At 37.3% G+C, this 19,012-nt stretch overlaps 1 protein-coding gene across 2 annotated transcripts in view; it reads right to left on the reverse strand.

Moving 5' to 3' along the window:
• The window catches only part of COBL (cordon-bleu WH2 repeat protein), a 153,714-nt gene that overhangs the window by 35,469 nt on the left and 99,233 nt on the right, over window positions 1–19,012 (reverse strand). For both annotated transcript variants that reach the window (XM_050709160.1, XM_035552803.1), the window contains 2 exons: window positions 15,622–15,760; window positions 12,575–12,745 (listed from right to left, as the gene is read on the reverse strand). In XM_050709160.1, coding sequence (XP_050565117.1) covers window positions 12,575–12,745; window positions 15,622–15,760 — 310 coding nt within the window. The remainder of the gene's footprint in view (window positions 1–12,574; window positions 12,746–15,621; window positions 15,761–19,012) is intronic.

Here is a 19,012-nt window from a genome sequence, read left to right on the forward strand (position 1 = left end):
TGTATAATGGGGTACCCACTTAAGCATGTTTAAGTGCTTTCCTGGAGCAGGGCCATTTCTAGAATTTGAAGGTTTACTATGACCATATCCTCAAAACAGACATGCCAATGTGGGGAATTCTTCACCTGAGTTAATGGGCCTAATTCTGAACAGGATCAGCATAAAAGATTATTTTTTAATATGAAATTTGGAAATGTCTTTGATTTTTTCTTTCTTTTTAGCCTCAGTTCCTACAGAAATTAGGTTGAGAAAATTCACGCTGCTGTAGGTTTATGATCAAACCCTCCAGTAACTTCTAAACTGTTGGCCAGTTTCTCCTGAGTTAGTCAGGAAGGATAACAGTGCTAAAGTTCAGTTCCAAAAGTTTCATTGAGAGGTAGAAGGACAGAGCAAGGAGACTCATACTTTTTATCTAGCAGAGAAAGGGCATCTATCTACTATCCATCTATCCATATACTGAGGGAAAGATGCTACAAACTATAGCTAAGCTTCAACTGTCTGTGGTGTTTTTTATATACTAGAGAACTGAGTCATTGAAGCAGCAGTCCAAAAGAAATACTTTAGGAATTACTTGATGGGGTCTGAGGGAGAAGAAGAAGACAAAGTAGAAAAGGAAAAGTCCCCTAATCCTAACATCCAATTTGGTCTTGGAAAAAAAGCAAGAAGGTGAAGCTTTTGAGGTTTTCTCCTCCATCTATTTCTTTCCCTTTCTCATCCCTAAATAAAAAAAGAATGTCAGAAAAAAAGAAAGCACCTCCTCTTGTAAATAACCAATTATTATTTTTCTCCTAAAAACACCACCTAAAGACAGTGTTTGGAAAAATTTTAAGCAGGCATGACTGGCTACTGTACCAGTTTGTACAGTACACTTTGTACTGTAATACTCAAACAATATCTTCACTCTCCTGATTGCTCACAACTGTCCTCTCACCTTAGTGGCCCCTATCACAAAAGCAAAGAATTGAGATGGTGGTTTGTTATTACTCTTCACATCATGGCAAGTAAGTTTAAAGACTTCTGTCTTCAGTGCTTTCAGTCTACTAATTTTCTCCCAGGCACTCATTTAACCACATGGAAAAACCGCAAGGAGTTGCCTTGTGCAAAGATTTTTTGTGTAGAAAAATTCAATCAATGCATTGCCAAAGCCTTGTATTATGAACAGTGACATGTATTTTGTGTACCCTGCAAGTGCAGAAAAGCCTTTTTAGCACAATCTGTGTCCTTTGTAGGAGTAGACTGAAGACAAATGATTTTATTTGAGGAACATCTGAATCACATCGATTAGCTTGATGAATACAGAACAGGAAAGCTGCCAGGTACAAAGGAAGCTGGGCATGTCCACAAGGGAGTGGAGCAAACAAGCAAATTACAGTATATGCACACTTTTTTTTTTTTTCTTTTGACCAAATGTTTTCATTTGGAAAACTTGGACACTTAAACCTCTAAGTTTCTTTAACGGACTGGTCAGTTAATGAGGACCGTGTTCTCACCTTCTGAAGGAAAGCAGAAAAATATTTTAAAAGTAAAAAAGTGTATTTTTAAATCACAAATTATCAATAAAATGTCCATTTGCATTGTGTTTAATTGTAATAAAATTACTTTTGGAAAAAAAAGAAATCTTTCCTCTCTTTGGGGAGAAAGCAGGATAAGTTTTACCTGGTAAAAGAGAATCATGTCATTCCTGACCATTGATTTAACATATCTGAGGGACTGCAAGTACACAAAAAGTTTTTCAGAATAAAACTAAAATACTAATGTATTCTTGCAATTGTTCCAAAATATTTAGTTCTACTCCCAGTTAATACCAGAAATTGATTCAGGCTGGCCCTTCTATAGCCCTCAGCAGGCCACTGTTAGGCTTTCTCCATAGAGGCCAAGTATAAAAGTCTACATAGCTTCCAAAATGTTCCTTTCTCTTATGAGCATAAGTCAAGTACAGAAAATTCTTATCTTGAACTCCGAAGTTTTGCTAGTAATTTATTTATTTATTTATTTCCCTGCATTTCTTATATAATTCTTTATAATTCTCATAGAATAAGAATTATTGAATTCTTGTATCAAGTCTGTACTGTTTCACATATAGAAACACCTTATAGAGATGGCTGCACTTTTTTCACTTAGTTGAGAAAAAAATGTTGAAAATGGTTCTTCATTGATTTTCATGTTTTTACAAAGTGAAAAAAAAAATTCCCTTTTTTAACCTCATCAAGTGAAAAAAACAGAGGAAAGAAACAAACAGAGAGAAAACAAAAAACTGCTAACCTGTATGTTTTTAAAATCAGGTATCAATAATAATTTTTATTATATGTGTGAAGTAAAAATAGGTTGGTTGTTTGCTCTAACAACTAAGTAGATATTCCCCTACCACTGTTTACGAGAGGCTACAATATATTTTTAGCAACTTCACTTTCATCTTTTAATCACAATACTCTTATAAAAATATTTGCCAGCCATAATGGTCCTTTCTCATTCTTTCCTCTGTCTTCTCTTGGTTTAGGTCTTTGTCCTCCATTACACCCCACCTTTGCTTATGGTACAGTAGGTTGGAAAGTAATTCTTTTATCCATGCCAGGAACCAATTATGGAATCCACAAAAGGAGCTGACAAAAGCGGCTCTGTCTCTGCTCTCAGCCTTTTGCTCCCTCAGGCCCTAAAACCCAGAAGTGAATGTGCATGGCCAGAATTCTCAATTTCTTAAAAGAAAGCAGGCAGTCATTTTAGTGAGTGTTTACTGGCTTAGAAGTGGTAATAGGAAAAGCTGAGTATGAGCATCTCTAAGGATGGACAAGCAGTTTGGTATGGTACTATCACCTACCTGGAACAGAGAACACAAAAAGTTTCAACACTTTGCTTTCTGTAGCTCTCTGTGCAATGACTGCACTTGAATCAGTAGGATCTTGCACTACAAATTTCCATGCCATTTCCAACACCAACATCCCTGTTTGATTTGGCCCATTATGTGTAAATCAAGCCTAACTTCAAATTCATACCCAGGACTGAAATTCCGAGACACATACAGTCACACCATGTGCATCTGTCTGGCCGGACACAGAAGTTTAGTTCAGCTCGTTAGTGATAAAGCGCAAGTCTGCTGGTATGGGTGTGACAGTTTCTACAAATCCCACAGAGTACGTTTAAGATGCTACCCAGTTATTAAAGGTAAGACTTGCAGAGTTAAACTTCTCTTATTCTGACTAAGGAAGAAGAAAACAGGGAATTTGGTTTCACTTAGAATAAACATTCACAGTTTATCCACAGACCACTTGGATTGCAGAACTGGGCTGCAAGGGAATTAGAAGAAGAGAAATGTCTTTATATTTAGTCAGGGTGGGAAATGGGAAGATAAGTTTTATTCCACACTTTATGAAGTAAGTAAATAAACAGTCAAAGAGCTAAATATCAGGAAATGAGATTAGAAAGACTGTTTGATTCACTGGAGTCCAACCCCTTACTTAATGTAAGCAGAAAATATTTTGTTATATTCAAAGGAATTAGACTAGGGCTTACTTCTGGCTTGAAGTCTGCAAAGTCACAGGTATTATTTCCAATACTGTGGCAGGCAGCTGAGTGAATGGACATGTAAGGGAATACAAAATGCAATCTTTCCAGCTGGTGTTACCTTTACACAGGAATGCATCTCCTTCAGAGCTTTCTCAAGGCACGAGAAAAATTAAGAGATTTGGTGACCCAAATTTAGGATTTGCTTATTAGAACTGAACAGGAAAAAAAAAATCTCTGATGTTCAAGAAACATTCAAGGGATATAAAGGATGCTGCAGTTACTGCCTAGTCAGTACCTTATCCAGTTCTAGAGTAGCTCCCTTTTGCCACTGGGCTGTACCCTTTCAACAGCCACTCGTAGTAAAGCAGATCATGATGCAGAGAAATAGAAGAGCACCTTCCCCCTTCTCCACCTCAGCAAAAACACAGTGGAGTTCATTAGGCATAAGCTCTTCCGGATAAGCAAGGAATAAACTGTGTCCACTTATGTACTTCAGCAGTGGACTTCTGTGGCCACGCAGGTGCTATACAGAAGCCTATCTATATACTATACATGAGATAATCTGAAAAAGAAGTGTAAACAGTGGCAGCAAGCTTGTTTCACCGTCCTTGAGGGGGGAGTTCATAGTTTTGCAATGACATTAGAAAACAACATGGCTGTAATTTTGGAGGGATGGAATAAGTTACATTCTGTCTTCTAAAATAACATGTATTTTAGTATGGAAAGTTAAATGGTGCCTACTGCATGAACTAAATATATATTGAGAGTCATGGTAGTGACGGGAAGCCAAGTTAGGGAGACAGAGCTGCTGTCTTATACACACACACACAGCACAACTCTCACACTGAGGCACTTTAAACTGGGATGGAACCATAAGGAGGGCTTAACGTGGCTGTAAATGTGAAGAATAAAAATAATATGAGAATCATGCCCACAGAGTTGACTCTACATATGCAGAATACAGAGACAGATGATGGGCATATGACAGGTTACATGGCCATGTCTAATAAATAAATGCATCCTAGGCCTTTGCAATTTAGATCACCAAGTCAAAAAGGTGTGGTATTCTATTAATCACTGTCCCCTGACACTTACTTGAGCACTCTGGACCTCACGGCCAGCTGCAAATAATTACAGTTAAAAACAAACAAAAAGAGAACTATTTCCTCCTACCATCCATATATTTAGAATATTCTCTCATATTATTTAGAATATTCTAAATATTCTCTCCACACTTTACCTGCCCAGAATCAGTTTCAGTTCTGGACCAGTAGCACATTTGCTAAAGACAAAAATGGAATGAATTCAAAGCTTAGTATTCTGCAGCACTGTCACCGGAAAAGAAAAAAATTCCAGCTGCTCAGTTGGAAAGACTGCATTCACTTAAATCCTCAAAGATCAATCATAAAAAAAAAAGGAAAAAAAAAGACAAAAAAAGACAGCATTACATGTAGAAAAAACATTTAAGGGTGTTTGGAGAGTCTTCAAATCTTCAGTCTTAGTCTCTGAATGACTGAATCGCTGATAACAAAGTCACTTGTCAGTGAAAGAGGATGGATACTAAAATAAGCTGCACACACTTTTAAAATGCTACAAGTCATGCTGATAAATATTTCTAGCAGAACACATCCTTCTATATCAACACTAAACATGACGTATTCCTATGCACTTGTTCTTAAGCACATACAGCAGCTATGTGCACTAATTTCCACACCTTGGGCATAGCTAGACTAGATACACAGGCGGTATCTATACAATATAATAGGCAACATAACATGCCAACACCCTTTGCAAGAACACCTAAAGTAAGAATTTGAGCTTTTGTCTAGAAGATGCCATCACACTAGCATCACATGCAAATATGATTTATCTTTGTTTTCCTATTCGTGATGAAACTGATTAAAATCATAGAAAAGAACTTTATTTTTCTTTTTAGTTGATGAACAGAACAACTCGGTAAATTAGGTTTAATTTTATGACTTTCTTAAAGGCCTAAAGCCTTTGCATAAATGTGACACCTACAGCTTAAAATTCACCTTTAGCATTATCGTTACTCGCTACCTATTGCAACAGAGTGACAACGTCAGCTCCCTCTGGTGGTCAAAATTTAAAAAAAAAGTTTTAGAGGGGCAGTCAGTAAAATCTGTGCATCATGAAGCTTAATCTGTTTATGGACATTTATCATGCATCAGAACGGGATTAATCATAAATTATACATCTGTCCTTATTTCCTAAAGGCACTCGTTGTCACTGCCATTGGAGTCATAATACTGGAAATTGTCTTGATTTACAAGCTATCTCTGCATTTACTTACCCTCCTGAGGCATTTCCCAATGTCTAGGTGTTTTTTTGTTTTGTTTTGTTTTTTCACCCCAGGTATCCTACTCTGAAGGAGAGTATTTCAGCAGTGCTGTTTGGTAGTGCAGAAAAATGTTGAGTAACTTAAATGCATTTTCTTACTAATTCTGGTAAAACCATTTTGGTGGAGAAGTATAGCATAGCAGTTTAATACCAGGTTAGATGATCTTAGAGGTCTTTTCCAACCTGAATGATTCTATAATTCTATTTATTATCAATCTCTGTATCATTCTCAGTAAATTTTTATTGTCTCTATGAATAAAATGAAGGAGTAAAACAGCCAATATCCATTTATATCACTGCTAACTTCATGTTCCATCAAACTGACCTAAACCAACGTTTCTTCCTGCCACTGAAAATGACAGAAACACCCTCATTCTCTTCCAGGAGCAGAACTGAGGTGACTTCAGGAACACTGGGTCAAAGCCCAGAGCAAGCGGGGATTCCCCGAGCACACCTAGGTGCTGAGATGGTGCTTGTGAACCAACATACATCAAGTTCACATTCCCATGGTCACGCTTTGCTTGAACACTCTACCCCCTTGTACACGCATTATTAATGAATTCACAGTTGTGAAATGGCGTATCTATGCAATTCCATTGAATAGATTTGGATTTAATGAGTGTCATTGGAAGTTCTTTCCCACACTGTATATACTAATGGGAGGTTTAGACATGCTAATGATAGAGCATAAGCATAATTTCTTATAATTAAAACGATTTCTTGTAAAGATACAGTACTTTTTATTTTTTAAGTGTTGTTCAATACTATATATAAGTACCTAGCATTTATGAAATTTTAAGAAACAAAGGGTATGAGCTAGCAAAAGCATGGATTTTCTTTAAAAAAAATCAGGAAGACAAGAGCTAGCTAGCTAAAATGGGTCATTAAAATATTTTACATAGAAATTTGACATACAATATCAATTTCCACAAACTTTTTTTTAAAGGAAAATTTTGCAATTTAATACAAAAAGCAAGTATATTAAGGATGAGTCATGAATTTTTTTAGTTTTCACCTAGAGCTTTTTCAAGTTTCAGCAGACCACATGGAAACAGCTTCTCACAGCAAACTGTCAGATATACGGAGAGGGTCAGAATGATATTCTTTCATGGCAAGGAAATTTTTTCATCAAAAATGAAATTTACTTGAAAACATGAGCTTCCACTAAGCTAAACTGGTGTCAATACACAAAACTGCTTTTACAATACACTGTACTTCTACACTGTGCTCAATATAAACCCCTTTGTTTCACCACTTCATTACTCCACTTTTATCCTAGTCTTAACTCCATGGGGCATGTAACTCTGTGGAGTGACAAATAGGATGTAAATAGAATAATGAGAAGGGGTAAATTAGCTTCCTAACCTTCACATTGTGAATATCTACTAGTTGTTTCTTTGTTTTATTTATATTTTTTTTTAAGAGAGAAGACTTACAATTAAACCATTGTCCCGTCTTAAGAAGCTATTACAAAGTACCTGGCAGCATCAACAGTTCAATTCCACTCCACTTTTATTAGAATACCTTAGGGTATTAAGTATACTTTCTGAGGCATCACTTAGAACTTATTAACTACATGTCATATTTGTATTAAAAACCATCAGAACCCTTTTTAGTCATGTTTCATATTATCTGTAGGAATGCTTTGTTTTCTTATTCTCCGTTTTGCCTACCTGGAAAGGATTCAAGATGAACATGACTGTTTGCTTAAGGGTAAAACAATAATTTTTCATCATTTAAATTATAGTTATGTATTGCAACTCACTAATTTAAGTAACATAAATGTCTTAAATCACAGTACATGTGAGGTCAGAATAGTTCTGGGTGTGTGCACCATTGCAGTTCATAAAACCTATGTTTATAATTCAGAATCATTAAAAATACATGCCTTATGGACTGTTCACACGAAGAACTTTCTTCAGTGAAAAGAAGTTTTCGTTAAGTACAGTCCTATAGCTGATATAATTATAACTTACTGAGTATTCCTATTACAACTGTAAAAAGGGGACTTGTGGAACGAGATTTATCTTGAGCAAACGGTGTTTGCATCTTTTGTTACAGAAATAGAACACACACCTTGATTTCCATAGGATGTCTCCAACATCAAGATAAAATTAATCATACTAAGCATCAGGATGAAAGCAGAAGTAAAGCCTATGAATCAGTGCATTTGGTACTGATTCTTAGTATCCCTTTTAGGCCCATTTTAATTTGACAGATCTTTTTTTTTTTTCTTGGCACCTTGACTGATAGCCAAGATACAGAAAGAATCCTGTACTTCAACTTGCCTAGGCCATGCCCAGTTCTAGTTTTGTTCCAAAGGAACAAAACATACGCTATGAAGGAAAAATAGGATAAATTTGAGAATGTAAAATGTTATACCTAGGCTAATAGAGGAAAGAAAAATGCTTTTAGGAAGTTTTCATGAAATCTTTAGACAGTATTGAAATTAAGCCACTCTTCCCTCCCCCATACACACACTATTTAAAACAACAAATCAAATCAAACCATGGCTCAAAATAAAGACAATATTTTGAAAAAGAACAGACAAATGTATGGATAATCTTTCTGAGACTGATATATAGATTTATATAACACAGCATTCAGTTCTGGAGCATACATCTCACAAATGAGTAGGAACAACAGCCAAAAATAATCAATAGTAATTAAAAGAGAATGTGCAAGTTCAAAAAGAAAGGAAGCTGAAATCTCAGCCAGAAAGAAAAAAAGGTTCTTTTCCAGCAGGGAAAGAAGAAAGGTAACAGAAGAATCAGGGTAGCAGAGGCAACAGGAGGTTCATAGGTATGAAGGTCATAGGAAGAGGCGGGGTCTGTCAGACGCGCTTGGTGTATGAAGGGAATGATGCACAACAATAAACTGTTGGAGGAAAAAAGAGTAAAATGATAAAATTAAAAATATTGTGTACATAAGACAACAGAATGGCTAGCATGCTCAGAAACCTTCAAGAATCAGATGCCCAAAGGTGTAGTTAGGTGCACACATACTGAAATTCAAAATCCCACAGATACTCTAACTCCCTGGGTTTATGTATAAGCTAACTTGATCCCAACAGCACAACAATGATAGACAGCATGTCTACGAACTCTGCTTGGACTGAATTTTAATTCTCTAGAAGGTACAAGATAGATGATGTTGGAGATTCAACTTCGTTCAGATCAGGCTGGAAAAGTAAGAGTGATGGTGGTATAAGCCTCCTAAGTCACCCTTACAGATTTTCTTGCCTTAAAGCCCATCTTTAAAAAAGAAAAGGCTGGAAAAACTGAAAGACTCCTTTTGCGGTACTGCATTATAATAGGCCAGCAAAGTTACCTACTGAGCAGTCCACAGTTCTCAATTAATTTAGAAGCACATGTAAGAAAATGTCGTTTTCTCTCTAGGAGTTTTTCTACTTGTTTTTGCTTAAAGTTAATAAAGTCCAACCCTCAGAAACTATCCTTAATCACTGTGAAAGACTAAATATCTAAGGTGACTGAAGAAATATGGCTAAATTGCTTGTGAAACTGTCATGGCTTTTGTCAAGTGGCTTATATTACCCATCAGTATATCAAATGATATCACAGAAAATGTTAAAAATTAAACATGGGGACAAGGCTCCTTTCTACTCTGTTTCTTAAAATGAACTTGTTATTACCCATCAACTAGTAGCATACATATTGTCCATATAAAATAATTGGGAAATACTTCTACTAATCCTTCATCCCTTTCAAACTTTCTAAGTGATTATTTTGATCTAAATTAAAAAAGACAAATTCAAATAATGATCTCATTTTTAAAGACAGAAGTTCATTAGCACCTTATTCAGTGTAAGAGTGAAGAATTTAAGTTCAGGATCTCACTCTACAAGAAGGTGAACTGTCTTTTATTTTTTAACCTTTTTTTAAATTTCTTACTGGATTTCTGTATGATAGCTCATAACAAGCCAAATAAAAATGGCTAATCAAAGAGGTTCACAGGAGTACTGAATTTATTCTAATGACCCCCATGGCAGGGGTGTTGGGTTAGATGATCTTTAAAGGTCATTTCCAACCCAAACTGTTCTGCCTGATTCTCTGATCTCTTTGAAAACACTTCAAGGCAGTATGTTTTAGTTGTACCTCTAGGTACAGCAATCTTTCAATATATGGATTCTTTACCTCATATGAGTAGTACAGAGCTTGCTATTGAGTTGTTTATTGAGAACTTCAGGAGCTAAATGCCAATAACCAAAGCCATGCAAGAGAGGTGTTAATCTCCATTTCGGTATTACCAAAGCACACTCAAATCTAACAATCACAGGCCATGAACAATCTGATTAGTAAGATAAGGAAGGAGAAAGGATCCCATAAACATATCATTTTCGACATGCACACAACATGCAACTAAGGGTCAACCAGACCAAAAATTAACAGGAAAACCCATGTAATGAGAATAAAAAGATTAAAGAGCAAAAACCAGGAGGAACAATTGCACTCTTGTTTGTGGGAGAGACTCTTACCATTAGAGCCAGAAAAGCCCAAGTATCTTACTAAAAGCCCTATTCATGAATGACTTACGCTCTACCTAAGTTTGGAAAACTCTGTGAAGAGCGATTACCACCATCCCCTATGAAATGAAAATTCCTCACCATGGGTTTCTCCGAGCACAATGGGACGACTGTGTGTTTGCTGGGAAGGAACAAGGGGTGGGGCACAGTGCCTCACAAACCATGGCAGATCATAAGGAGCAAGAATTTAAACTCCACACGATCACAGAATTATAATTTCTGAATGGGAATCACATCTTGTCAAACTGCTGCTGACAGTCACCCACTCAGCCAAAGGAGACCACAATCATCATCAAAGAAAGCTGTTTTGAGAGTGATTTCAGAACAAATATGCCTTTCATCAATATCTGGCATCAGTAGCTTATCCGCCTTCCCACCTTGTTCTATGAGAAAACACTTACTGAGGTTAGAGTCAGGAAGATTGAGAACTTTGCTGTCCTTTGAATCTACCGCAAAAGTCCTATTTGCACTGCTTGAGGCATTCTCAGGCAATAAAAACCATCATTGCAAAACTCCGTTCCTATACCACTCAGTCGCTACGGTATCTAAGCACCTTTCAGAATGGCATTAAGCAATATAATTAGCATCTGTCGTGTGTGCTGCCTTCTCTCATGGGTACATCTATACACGTTTCTCTCCTGTAAAGCTATACATGACTATATCTAGGTAGCGCACAGCATAATTATAAAGCTAAACTTGTCCCTCTCCAACATTGATGCTTTAAGTCTAAAATAAATATCCACTAAGCACTACTGCTTTGCTCCTAGTAAACCGAGGATAATAAAAGCTCATGTTATGTTTCCATGTACAAGCTTAATCAAATCATTTTGGCTGGGATATTGTGTTTGTTTAAGAGCAAGTGATCGGGCGGATAACATCAGAGCTGCATTGATTAAAGTGTATTTGATCAGCAAGGTAGATCAGGAAAGCGTTGCAAAATATTGGAGTGGTAGAAACTCAAATGAAGCAGAAATATTAATGCAAAGAAGGCCACAACAGACTTTTAATAAAGAAAACATTGTAGGCAAACTGATGGTATCTAGTAAAAAAAAAAGATTTCAAGTATGATATGGTTTCTGTGCATATGCTAGTAAAGAAATGAATTAGGGTTAATCCTCAATAAGATTCAAGTTTTCTGTTAGTACGGATCTCTCTTTTTTTTTTTTTTCCTTTCTCCCCGCTATAAAGCTCATCAATCTGTATTTCCTTAGCACAGATTTGAAAAATAATACTTTAGATTTAGTTGGCAATGAGCAGCAAAACCACTGACATTAATGTATCAGTGTAACTGATACCTGAAGAATAATTTTGGTAAAGAAAATGTCCTGGTAAAATATCTTTGTCAAATTAGCAGCTAATGGAGGCATTTCTCTATTCCACGGTTAGGAGACAGACTCCTAACCTTCAAAGAAGTGTGTCCACGAGATGCCATAATGTGCAGAGCTCTGCTGCCTTTACAGGATCTCCATGGGTGTGCAGGTCAAGCCCACAGAGAATACGCTACATGATCAAAGACTTGGATCATGTACAAAGACTTAAAGACAGTCAATGGATAAGCGTGAAAAAGCATGAAAACATGCTTTTCACAAATACACATGGATGTGGAAACTATTGCATTTTTTTGTCTGATAACAGTTATGCCCTGAGGGGAAGAGCACACAAAGGATTATCCAGAGATGTCAAGGAAGGTGTATCCATTAGGACAGGAAGGCCTTTAACAATATACAGCTGGTGTAAATGGCTGCATTTTCCTGAAGGGAGACACCCTGGAGTTTTCAACCTAGACTGATAGACCTATTGACTCTCAAAGGAATTTGTGGCTGGAGAGAGAAAAATTGTTAGTACAGGAAATCAAAGATGGAGAATTAATACAAGGCAACGAATTTCTGCTTCCAGCTGGGTGAAGTCACATGTTTTGATGGTTGCTTTTAAATGCTTCCAGAAAATGGCCAGGTATCTCCAGCAAACCTGTCTCCAAGCAAGTGCTTCATTTACGTTACATTAATTAGTTACACTGCATTGGGCATTTCGAAAGACAACAGGCTGGAAAAAAAAGGGAAAAAAACAGACATGTATGTCCAGAGAGCAGAGAGGAAAGTCTGGAAAAGCTACCTCTGAGAATAATCACCAACAGAGATGAAACGCATATACATATATTTTGAAACATACGTTTAGGTACCAGCTTTGTTGGTGCCGTAACATCTGCTTCTCTGTAACAGACTGCTGGATCCATAATGTCTCTGTCAGGAGGAGGGTAAGGTGGGGGTGGGGGGATCACTAACTCGGGTGGACCCCGAGTGGTGCCTCTAGGAGGCTTTTGTGGCACCTGCCGTCCATCACCTACAGGGGGGATCAATTGACTAGTTACTTCAGCATCAAGACAACGATTGCTACGTTTGCTGTTATTTTTAAAATACACGTTGATTTTCCCTCACCCACAACCAAAGTCTTTCTGGATCTAGTTCTGCTCTTATTTAGCCCCAAATAATTACGGGAGAAGGAAAAGCCTGGTCTCTCTTAAATCAACAACAATGGGACCAGAAATAGGCTAAGCACATACACGTACATCACAGCTAACAGTTGAAATCTTCACTGCTGTTTTGCCAAATATAAGGAAGGATGAAAATTCAAAAAAGAAAAGTGTAAAAAAGGTATGTAAGAAAATAAAAACAAGAGAAAAATGTTTTATTTTCCGTAAGTGCCAAACTGCATGAATTTGTTGACCTTTAGGATATGTTATGTGACCATTTCCCCCTCTCTATAAGAGAAAAAGGAGAAAGCCTCAGATCAATATTTTTAAGTAGGTATGTTGACGGGTTTTTCTTTTTGTGAGTAGTTTTTGTATTATTTTGACATTGCGGGGAAGCAGTTGTTTAAGTCATTCTTTATAAAAGTGTTTTAAGCTATCAAAGGAAATGCTCATAACTTGCTGGAGGCTCATTTCAATTTTATGTACAATATCTACATAAATACATGCACCTTTGGACTATGCTGCATTAACCATTTGCAATGTCGAAAAGCTGCTGCCAGTTTGTGGTGTACAGACCTAGAGCTATTGCAATTCAGCAAGTCCTCAGAGGCTGCAAGTCAGCTGAGGAAGCAGGACTGCCTGCTTGTTCTGCTCTCATGCCCTGCCCTAAGCATCTGCTACTGGTCATAGCTGAAGATGGATGCTGGCTGAGATGGACCTCTGGTCTGTGCCATCACTCCTAGGCTCATGCTCTGGTGTTGCTGAGAAGGGGAGTAGCGCCAAGAGGCAGGAAAAAAAAGATTAAGCCATTCTGATTTGTTACTTAGGAGTCACTAGTTTGTAGAGATTGAAGACAATTAAATGTTGGCAAATGTGTAGACTTTTAACTGCTTTGAGGAAATTGGGCACAATGCTTTGGGGTCAGAGTAAGTGGTTCAGTATTGAATGTGCCCCATTCGCCAGTTCGAGGATATTTTTGATTGATCTTTTGCTTGGATTCATGTGGCTAACTTGGGAGATATACAGGTAGCTTTAATCCTTTTTTCATCATGAGGCTGCCTGTTTCTTGCAGCACTTTTCCCCCCCTCACTACTGTCTTGCCTTTTTCACAGCTTTTCTCTCCTGCTTTCAGAGCCATCTGTGCTTTCTCATCATTTTCTTGCAAGGGCCTCAAAGAGAGGCTGTTTTACCAACCTTCTCTCACTGTAACATTTTTTTCTCGTTAATGAACGTATTCATTCAAGAAAGTAGCAGAAAATGAAAAGCACTGGGGATCGGGCTACTGTGGGACGAGTTCTTTGTTGGTGTAAATTAATAAGGCTCCATTAAAGTAAACGATACTACAGAACCCTACATAACAGAGTCTGGCCAGCAAGCATTTATGTACACAGCACTGAATGGACTAGAAGTGGTTATGCTCTGCTTTATTTCAGCTGTAATGTTATGAGCACTGATACAAAATAAAATTAACACTTACAAAAAGTTGAAGCACCAAATGTCATCAATAAGTAACTTGCAACAGGGCAAGGCATGAGGAGTTTCAGGCTGTGGCATCAGAAATAGTTAAAAGTAAGCCAATTTGCTGAAAACCCCTGTATTATATGGCACAGTGATAACGTTCCCCTTGGAGGGCTTAAATAAGAGATGTCAATGGAGTCGAGCATGTCAAAAGATAATGGACTCCTGCTGCTACATAAATGCTGAGGCATTAAATGTGAAGCATTTACTGTAAATAAATGTTGGAACAAAGCCAAGAGGTTTCTTTCTAAACTGTGAGGCATTCATAATGTAAGCAATTATGTATGACAGGATGTCATATCTGTATGTCTTAGGCACTTTATGGAACATGAGGTCAAAGACATGAATTGAAGTGCATTGAGTGCATTACAGTACTTGAATGCTTCTCTTAATGCACTGAAAAAAATGTTTCAATATGTGGGGTTATCATCTCATATCTTTACCCATCATAAAATCACTTTGCTAAAAGCGTAATCTTGGGGTCCTCACTTGGACAAAGCTCCCACCAACCTGAATGAGCTAGCAGTCAGATAATGACAGAGGTTTGGGAGAACATTTTTCAGTTTTCCTGCATGAGAGTAAAGGTGTATCACATACTGCTGAAGCCTACAGTTCCCTCATCGTCACCAGCTATGTATGGAATTCTTTAAAGAGAACCAGTTTTCTTTTTCTAGCTAAAGACTCGGGAGAGATTAATTTAGGAACAAATTCAAAATAAAAACTTCACTGACCATCAACTGACTTGATGTCAAACTTTTGGAGGCCTAAAGGAAAAGAAAATGTCTTCAGGCTTTAAGAACATGAGGAGAACCTGAACTAGCTTAATTGTACCTCAGTTCTAGTAGACCCCATGGCTTCAGATGTATTCAGTATTGCCTTGTCTATCTCTTCACTTTCTTTTTACTAGCAAAATGAGCATGACCTTAGAGGCACAGAATAGGCCCAGGGCTAGTGCTTTTTAATATCTAACTCATACAAAACATTCAAATCATCTGACAAGTGTCATCTACATTTTACTGTCTTCTGGTCCTCTGAATGGTGCCATTAAAATGAGGTAATATAGAAACACTTATTTCCAGACTTTCATTCTGCAATGTAAATGCATTCTCCCCCCCAGCCAAGTTACAAAAGTTCCCAACTCACAGCATAACAGAATTAAAGAAACTTTGAACAGTGAGTGTTGAAAGCACATGCATGGAATTACACAGGAGAAAACAGCATCTCTCACCCATTGTGCTCTTCCTCTTGTCTTCCACCTCTTCTGTCCTATTTGGCATGGCAGGAGTGGGTGGAGCAGACAGAGTTGGTGGAAGAGGCGCACGCCTCTTCTTTTTCTGTAAATCGTTTAGGGATGCTCCTTGTGAAATCTAGAAAAATTGAAAAATATGCACAGTAAAGGATGTGTGTGTTTTTTTTTCTTAAGTTACCAGTAACAAAAAAGTGTTTGTCATATGCTAATTGCTAATTTCTTTAGCACACAGCATCACCAAAATATTTATAATACATATTTATAGCGAGGAGATTGAAAAGACAGACCAGAAGAGGTGTAGCAAGGCACTCGGAAGGAATGGGGCAAGAACCTCAGAGATATGTCACAGCAGGACTACCAGTATGCTTCATTTGATGGTTCTGATAGAAGGGAATTGGTGAGCAACACAGAGTATGACACTACATGCGATGTTAGGCTTAACCCATCGCATGGTTAAAAACGCCAATCTGTACATGTAGGTAATAAATACTCTCATTTATTTCATTTTTCTCTCAAACTGATGTTTCAGGACTTGTGAGAGAAGAACCAAAATTGAAGGTCTGCTTGTATGATGATAAGAGATCATAACATACTCTGTTTATGTCTACTGGACTTCTTAGACATACTTCTGAAGATCTGTAACACCTCTGCTTCCAATAATTGCGACACGTTGGTTGGCCAGCCAAAACTTCATTACTGTTTATACTGATTTTTAAAATATGGAAAATTTTATTACAAGCAACTTGGGTTTCACTGCATTGCATAATATTTTCTGTTGATTATTGGAACTTAGCTCTATTTCCTTTCACCGGAAGAATAATTAAAAAAAAAAAAGGTAGGAAAATCTGTTTAATTTTTGTATTTGAAAGGTACTGGCAATGCTAGATAGAACCAAGCGCAGCTGAGGCAGAGGGTAATGGAAGCTGCCCACACATAGCATGCTGTTGGCATTCCTCAGTCTTCCCTCATGTTGCTTCTCTGCTCTGTCCATCCTGATACTCCACATAGCTGAAGATATCTAATATACAGAATTGCCCAGTGGTTTTCTAATATTACAAAGGTCTAAATAATAATAATAATCATCATCATCTCCCCTTTAATCCAAAGGGCTAATGAACCCCTAAAATGCATTTGTTGTGGGAGATTTCATTAAATAAATAGTAGCTTCACACTGCTCAAAGCTATTATCACAGTTCACAGGAAAAGCATTCATTTGTATAAGTCTTTTCATAGACTGAGTGAAAAGTCTTAGGATAAATGATTTTTACAGAGAACAGGACCTAAATAGAGCCTCCCTCACTTAGCCTTCCTTTTTAAAAGCCCTCAGGAAGGGCTTAAGTTTATAAAACATGGACATTCAGTTCCCACCTTCCTGGACAATGCTCTAACCACTACACCACATGACATTCGGATGCTCTCCACCCGTTCTTAGCGTCCTGCACACAGCAAAACTTGGTAGTAACAGAACTGGAAATAGAGCACGTTAACCAGGATGAGCTGCAGCTTCCTAGCAAACAGATTCTGTAAGGTGGAGGGGGCAGAGGGTGGGAAAGGAAAGGTGTCCTGGTGTTGGTACCTGCTACCATGTTTTGTTTTTCTATTTTACATTAAATATCCATTGGATAGAGTGCATGACTAAAGCCAGTCAGGCCAATCTAGATAAACCTGGCTAGAGTTAATGGCAAAGAATGTTGGCCAAAACTTCATGGAATTTAAAAAAAATAGCCTTCCCTCCAGGAAAGAGCACCAGGCCAAACATTCAGAAATAGTTACAGCAAATATTTAGAGCTTCTTTGAAAAACTTTTGCCCAAATTAATAATGTTACTCCATATCAAGATAGGGCACCTCTCCTGATGAAGATACTGTCTGCCTCTGCCAATTGTTAGAAACAGACTATAATTAACCAAAGTTGGATTTAATATTATTTTTAATACTTATAGAACCAGAAGGACCAATACTCAGCTGAACATGGATGGGGAACTCTGTTCAGTGAAACAGACTCATCAGGCTTTGGTTTTGCAGATGAGGAATTACACAGATGACAGCTACCTAATTCTGCATTCTTCTCCATGCCTGTTTGGGGTAATTGGCAAATAAGCAGTTAGAAAAAAAATCACATTCTTCAGCACTGCCTTTTACAATAGCTAAAGACATCTAAGTGTTTAATACTGTATCTTGATTACTCAGGATACTACCTTACAAAGAGAAAATTATCAATCAAAGTTGGGACTAAACATTTAAATCTGACCACACTGTCTCCAAAATTCAGTAGCTATGAAGAATCATTTGGGAGACAGGCAGAAACTTCCCCAGCACTTCACAAGCACAAGCTATGACTTTAGCAGCTATTTAATAGCATTTTGTAGCTTTCAAATTCACTCCTGTCTCTCCAGGCAGAAAGGTCATTTTATTTGAGGACAACAATGGATGGGCTGGTGATTTAAATGATAAGCCTAGGAAATCTTGAGAGTCAAGGCAGAAAGAAACGTGTTTTTCCACTTGAAATGACAGAGATCACTAGTCAACCTTCACCGAGTACCAGGTGAGTGAAGGATATTATTTTGCCATAATCAAATTCCTCAAAGATAAATTGCAGCTTTAGAAAGAAAAAAGAATCCTTAACAGAAGCCAACATAAATGAGCTATATGCTTTCTTATTTAGTTGAACCTTCTAGGAACATTACATAGATTTATGGACGAACAAAGTGCTACTGCTAAAGAAAAGGCTAGAAAATAGCTAGAACACAACTGCAATAATGAAAGTTTGGTCAAATACACACAAAAAATGCTTTTATCATACTGTCAGCTAAGTGCAGCATACTTCACAAAACCCATGAAGAAGATGAAAAGCTTGCTTAAAGCTAGACATACTACCATGTATATAAGAAGTGTCTAGTTCAAGAACAGGTTGTAAAAATTATTAAAGTAGTTCTTTAAAGCCAATCTCAGAAAACCTATGAGGCTCAATATAAATAGCAAAAATCCACAAAGAACATTCTGTTTCCTTCTTGCAATTGTATATACCAAAACAATAGAACTCGAAAATAATTTGTTATGACTGGTTGCTTCTTTTATAAAGAAATCAAGCCTTAACAACATCATCTGAAGTAATTTCCCATCCAAACTTTGTTACAGGTTCCCCTCTCTGAGTGTAACAGAGTATATCCTATTCTTAGCACCTGTGCTTCACCTATGTAGAGTTAGATGGAATTATTAGGTGAGCTTCCAGTTATGCAACAAATACATAACTTTTAAAGATGTTAGTGACTGTTCTCTGACTATAACTAATACCATCAACTGAGCTAGAGATGAATAAAGTGGTCCAAAAGGACCTAAATCTGAGAAATACAGCAATTCCTATTCCCATTT

Source organism: Cygnus atratus, chromosome 2 (assembly GCF_013377495.2).
Source record: "Cygnus atratus isolate AKBS03 ecotype Queensland, Australia chromosome 2, CAtr_DNAZoo_HiC_assembly, whole genome shotgun sequence".
NCBI lineage: Eukaryota > Metazoa > Chordata > Aves > Anseriformes > Anatidae > Cygnus > Cygnus atratus.